The 4,929-nt window shown below is 70.5% G+C and overlaps 1 protein-coding gene across 1 annotated transcript in view; it reads right to left on the minus strand.

Moving 5' to 3' along the window:
- The window catches only part of EMIHUDRAFT_95349 (hypothetical protein), a gene marked incomplete at both ends in the record, with an annotated part of 5,189 nt that extends 2,779 nt beyond the window's left edge, over positions 1–2,410 (minus strand). The window contains one exon of the mRNA XM_005775070.1: positions 1,280–2,410. Coding sequence (XP_005775127.1) covers positions 1,280–2,410 — 1,131 coding nt within the window. The remainder of the gene's footprint in view (positions 1–1,279) is intronic.
- Between the last annotated feature and the right edge of the window lie 2,519 nt (positions 2,411–4,929).

Raw genomic sequence — 4,929 nt, forward strand, 5'->3', positions numbered from 1 at the left:
GAGGCGGCGGCGGCGACGGCGACACGGATGGAGGCGGCGCAGGCAAGGCGGAGGGAGGCGGCGGCAGAGGCGGCGGCGGCGACGGCGAGCCGGACGGCGGCGGCGCAGGCAAGGCGGAGGGAGGCGGCGGCAGAGGCGGCGGCGGTGACGGCGAGGCCGACGGAGGCGGCGGGGACGGCGACGCGGAGGGAGGTGGTGGCGACGGCGACGCGGAGGGAGGTGGCGGGGAGGGAGAGGCGGAGGGTGGCGGCGGCGAGGGCGAGGCGGACGGAGGCGGCGGCGACGGCGAGCCGGAGGGAGGCGGCGACGGCAAGGCGGAGGGAGGCGGCGGCAGAGGCGGCGGCGGCGACGGCGAGCCGGAGGGCGGCGGCGCAGGCAAAGCGGAGGGAGGCGGCGGCGTGGGCGGCGGCGGCGACGGCGAGCCGGAGGGAGGCGGCGACGGCGACACGGACGGCGGCGGCGCAGGCAAGGCGGAGGGAGGCGGCGGCGTGGGCGGCGGCGGCGACGGCGAGCTGGAGGGAGGCGGCGACGGCGACACGGACGGCGGCGGCGCAGGCAAGGCGGAGGGAGGCGGCGGCGTGGGCGGCGGCGGCGACGGCGAGCCGGAGGGAGGCGGCGACGGCGACACGGACGGCGGCGGCGCAGGCAAGGCGGAGGGAGGCGGCGGCGTGGGCGGCGGCGGCGCAGGCAAGGCGGAGGGAGGCGGCGGCGTGGGCGGCGGCGGCGACGGCGAGCCGGAGGGAGGCGGCGACGGCGAGCCGGAGGGCGGCGGCGCAGGCAAGGCGGAGGGAGGCGGCGGCAGAGGCGGCGGCGGCGACGGCGAGCCGGACGGCGGCGGCGACGGCGAGCCGGAGGGCGGCGGCGCAGGCAAGGCGGAGGGAGGCGGCGGCGTGGGCGGCGGCGGCGACGGCGAGCCGGAGGGAGGCGGCGACGGCGACACGGACGGCGGCGGCGCAGGCAAGGCGGAGGGAGGCGGCGGCAGAGGCGGCGGCGGCGACGGCGAGCCGGAGGGAGGCGGCGACGGCGAGCCGGAGGGCGGCGGCGCAGGCAAGGCGGAGGGAGGCGGCGGCAGAGGCGGCGGCGGCGACGGCGAGCCGGAGGGCGGCGGCGCAGGCAAGGCGGAGGGAGGCGGCGGCGGGTACGAGGCCGGCGGAAGCGCAGGCGGGGACGGCGACGGGAGCATCATGCACCTCTCACTTCGCGCTTCCTTCTCGTTATTCATTTTCCCTTCGTAATCGTATCCTGACCCCTCATTGTAGTCATAGACGCAGCGGCGCACGGGATTCGTGGGGTCGTCCGCGATGTTCGTGTAGCACTCGGTAGTCTCCTGGGCGAGGTCGGGTGTGGATTTGGGGCCGTCCTTGTAGGTTTTCGTCGGGTCGCCAGGCAGGCACGGGTTTCCGTACGAACGGGGCGTGTTGCCAGTCTTTCTCACGATTGCGTTGCACGAGACGCACGGGTCGAAGGCCGCCCCGATGACAAAGATGAGCGCGTCGAATCCCGGGGCGGCGGGAGAGGCGACGACCGCGGTCTTCACAGAGTCCACGTCGATGTCCAGGAGGGGCCGAGACGCGACGGCGATCGCCTCGCCGTCGGGAAGATGCGACGAGCCGTCCAGGAAGCCCAGCCCGAAGAAGCCGCTGCCAACCTGCGGCGTCAGGCCAGTGAGAAGGGCGGTGATGTCGCTCTCGGCAAAGGCGCCCGTGACCGCAATCTCGATGGTCGAAGCCTTGCCGTCGGTGGGCGTGTTGGGCGAGGCAAACAGGTAGAGGTTGTTGCTCTTGTCCTGCACGACGGTCGCCACACGGGGCGTCGAGGTAAACGAGACGGTGGTCTGCGCGGAGATGCCGATCGCGGTTTTGCTCGACGAGAAGTCGATGTACACGCTGTCCATGTCCGTGCCGGGGGTGAAGGTGACAGTCATGACGAGGCCGGCGGGGTAGGTGTCGCCCGAGCCACCCATGTCGCCGACGCCGACTTCCTTGTTGTTCGCGTTGACAATCGCAGCGATGCCGTTCTCGGGGGCGACACTCTCGATCACGCCGTTGGCAAACTCGAGCTCGACGGTTTGCCAGGAGAGGGCGGTGTCCGCGTCGATGAGCGTGCCGTACGCACCGTTCGTTGCCGTGTCGCTCGAGTACGCAAAGATCTGCATCGTCTGCCCGACCTTGCGCCCAAAGATCGTGCCGTACGTTCCGGTGCTCGCGAGCGATCGCCGGGCGCGGGGCGTGGCCAAGAGCGCCCCCGCGGCCTTCTGCTCGCCGCCGCCGCCGACGCCGACGCCGCTGCCGCTCAGGCCGGGGGCGGCCACGACCAAGGCGGGGGCGTGCTTCGCGAGGAGCCCCGGCTCGCCCCGCACCGGCGCGGCCGGGTCGAGGAGGAGGAGGAGGGAGAGGAGAAGGGAAGACATTCGAGGAGATCTGATTCGCTGCTCGGCGTGCATCGTTTCGCTCCTCGGCGTGCGCCCCGCCACCCCGACCGAAGACAAAACTCCTTACTTCAGCTGGCATGTCGGCTGTCGGGCCTCTTCGGCTCGCGGCCGCCGTGCTGCTGGTCCTGAGCGATCCTGCGCTCGCACTCGCGCAGAGCACGCGTGCTCTGCGCCCCGTGGACGCCGCAGCAGCGGTGTCCCACGTCGGCGCTGTCCGACACCCACTCCTCGGCTCGACGTTCCAAGAGCTGCCAGCTCGACCCGCCTCAAACATCTGCAGCGCGGTCAAGCCGGTCCAGGCTATCGTCGAGCACCCAACGGCTGCCGACGCGGCTCCCGAGCCAGCCTCGGCTGCCGCCACGGCTGTCGCCACGGCTGTCGCCACGGCTGTCGCCACGGCTGTCGCCACGGCTGTCGCCACGGCTGTCGCCACGGCTGTCGCCACGGCTGTCGCCACGGCTGTCGCCACGGCTGTCGCCGAGGCTACCTCGTCTCGTGTGTTTTTCGTGTCCATGTCGCGTGACGAGTCTGGTGTGCCTAGCGTGTCTAGCGTGTTTTCTACCCGCTGCACAGGTCCGGCGCCGACTACCTCGACCGTCCCACCCACCGTGCACCGTGCAGAATGGCTCTGGGTTGGACCAAAGGCAGCCACAAGGCAGCCTGTCCTTCACAGTGTCCACAACGCCGGTGGGGTCCCCTCGGATGAGGGGGCGGGGGCGGCACAACCGTCTTGCCCATTGCCCTCGACGACTGGCAGAGCCGGAGCCAACCGCACCGACCACAGCCCGACCAGCAGCCAGGAAACTACCCCGCTGGGCGGGGGCCTGGTTGGGTTGTGCGAGGTGCGGCCCTCTCGGAGCCACGAATCGTACAAGTCCATTGACTCCGAGCGCATCTTCTACCCGTCCGACGACTCGCTCCTGCCGGGACCCTGGTCGACAGGTACCGAAGGCGGTCGAGCACCAGGACGAGGAGGCGCCGTTCTGGCGTCGCCCGTTCCCAACAACTCCGACATCGACATCTTCGTTGGCGGCACGCCCGCAAACGAGACCATCGCCAGCCTCTTCTCCCGCGACGCCTCGTCGGCGGGCGGCCTCTGGGACCTCTCTGACGCACTGGGACTGGTGCTGGCAAAGCTTCGGACGCGATGCGCGCCCCGGCCAACGCGCCGGTCGTGCACGGTGACAAGGAGAAACCAGAGCTCACCCGGCAGTACAACGAGGGGTACAAGGTCGACCTCGCGGAACCCCACGCTGGCCCGGGAGGATGCGATGAGGTGAATGAAGTCAAGCTCTGGACGCCCCTCCTCAAGACCTCCTCGGCGGGCGTTGGCAACGCCTCGAGCGGCGGCACGCCCGCCTCCGTTGGCCACTCCTACGCCTTCGGCAACACCGAAGAGAAGGCCCGCCGCCTAAACATGGGCTGCAAGGCGCGCGGGCAGCCCGGCCAACCCTTCGACCACAAGACCGGCCACGGCTACGTCAAGGCGCATCGCGGTTTCTACCACGACGCGATCTTTGTCAAGCGCAACAACTTCAACCTGCTGCTCCACGAGACGTTCGGCGGCGGCTTCTCGCCCACCGCCGTTCTCAAGCTGCGCCGCCTCGCGCGCAAAGTCGCGCGCGGCAGCGTCGACCGCACGGCCTACTCGCCCAATTACTCGCTTTCTTTTATGTCCCACCATGCAGAGCGCATCTCTCTCTCTGTTGTGCGAGGCGTGAACCGCGCCATTCGCTCTCACCTGGCAACCCTGTCTGCACGTCTCGCGCGCGCGTGAACAGGGCTCCAGGCCCCAAATGACGTGTGAGTGTTAGAGTTGTTTGGTATTGCTAAAAATCTCTCTCTCTCCGAAGACACCCTTTGAGCACGCATTTTGCTGTGTTACAACAACGATAATATCAAAGGAGCTGAGCAAGCTGTAGTCCAGTCATAGCACTTCAGCACGATGGCAGTACACACAGGGCACACCGACCAGAGGTGGAGAGAGAGATGGACCGCTATTGATGCGGAAGGTGTGTTGCGTGAAATCCGGCACGGTTTCACGCCTGCTCTGCTGAGGTGAGGGGCCGGGCTCATAGCGGCGAGTCGAGCTCCTGCTTGGGGCAGTCGACTGCTGCGCCATCAAGACGGCGAGCGCCGCCGCCTGGCCGCGGAGGAAGAAGAGGCACCAGTCGACGAGGCCGTTGAGCAGAAGCTCGTCCGTCGCCACCGGCGGCGCGGCGGCGGCGGAGGAGGAGGAGGAGGAGGGCGTGGCGCACGAGCCCCAAATCTGCTCCGCCAGCACCGCCGAGGCAGCAGCAAGTGCTCGCCATGAGCCCGAGCCAGCGTGCCGTGCCGGCGCCGAGCGAGGCGAGGCGGCGGCCGCCGTGTGCGAGCCGGGGGAGGGGAAGGCCGAGGCGGCAGCGGAGGCGGCAGCTGCGCCGAGGGCGACATGGCGGAGGAGGGCGCAGCTGTGCAGGCTCGCCGCCGAGGCGGCGGAGGCGGCGGGGAGCTCGACC

This window comes from Emiliania huxleyi, assembly GCF_000372725.1.
Source record: "Emiliania huxleyi CCMP1516 unplaced genomic scaffold EMIHUscaffold_3, whole genome shotgun sequence".
Taxonomy (NCBI): domain Eukaryota; phylum Haptophyta; order Isochrysidales; family Noelaerhabdaceae; genus Emiliania; species Emiliania huxleyi.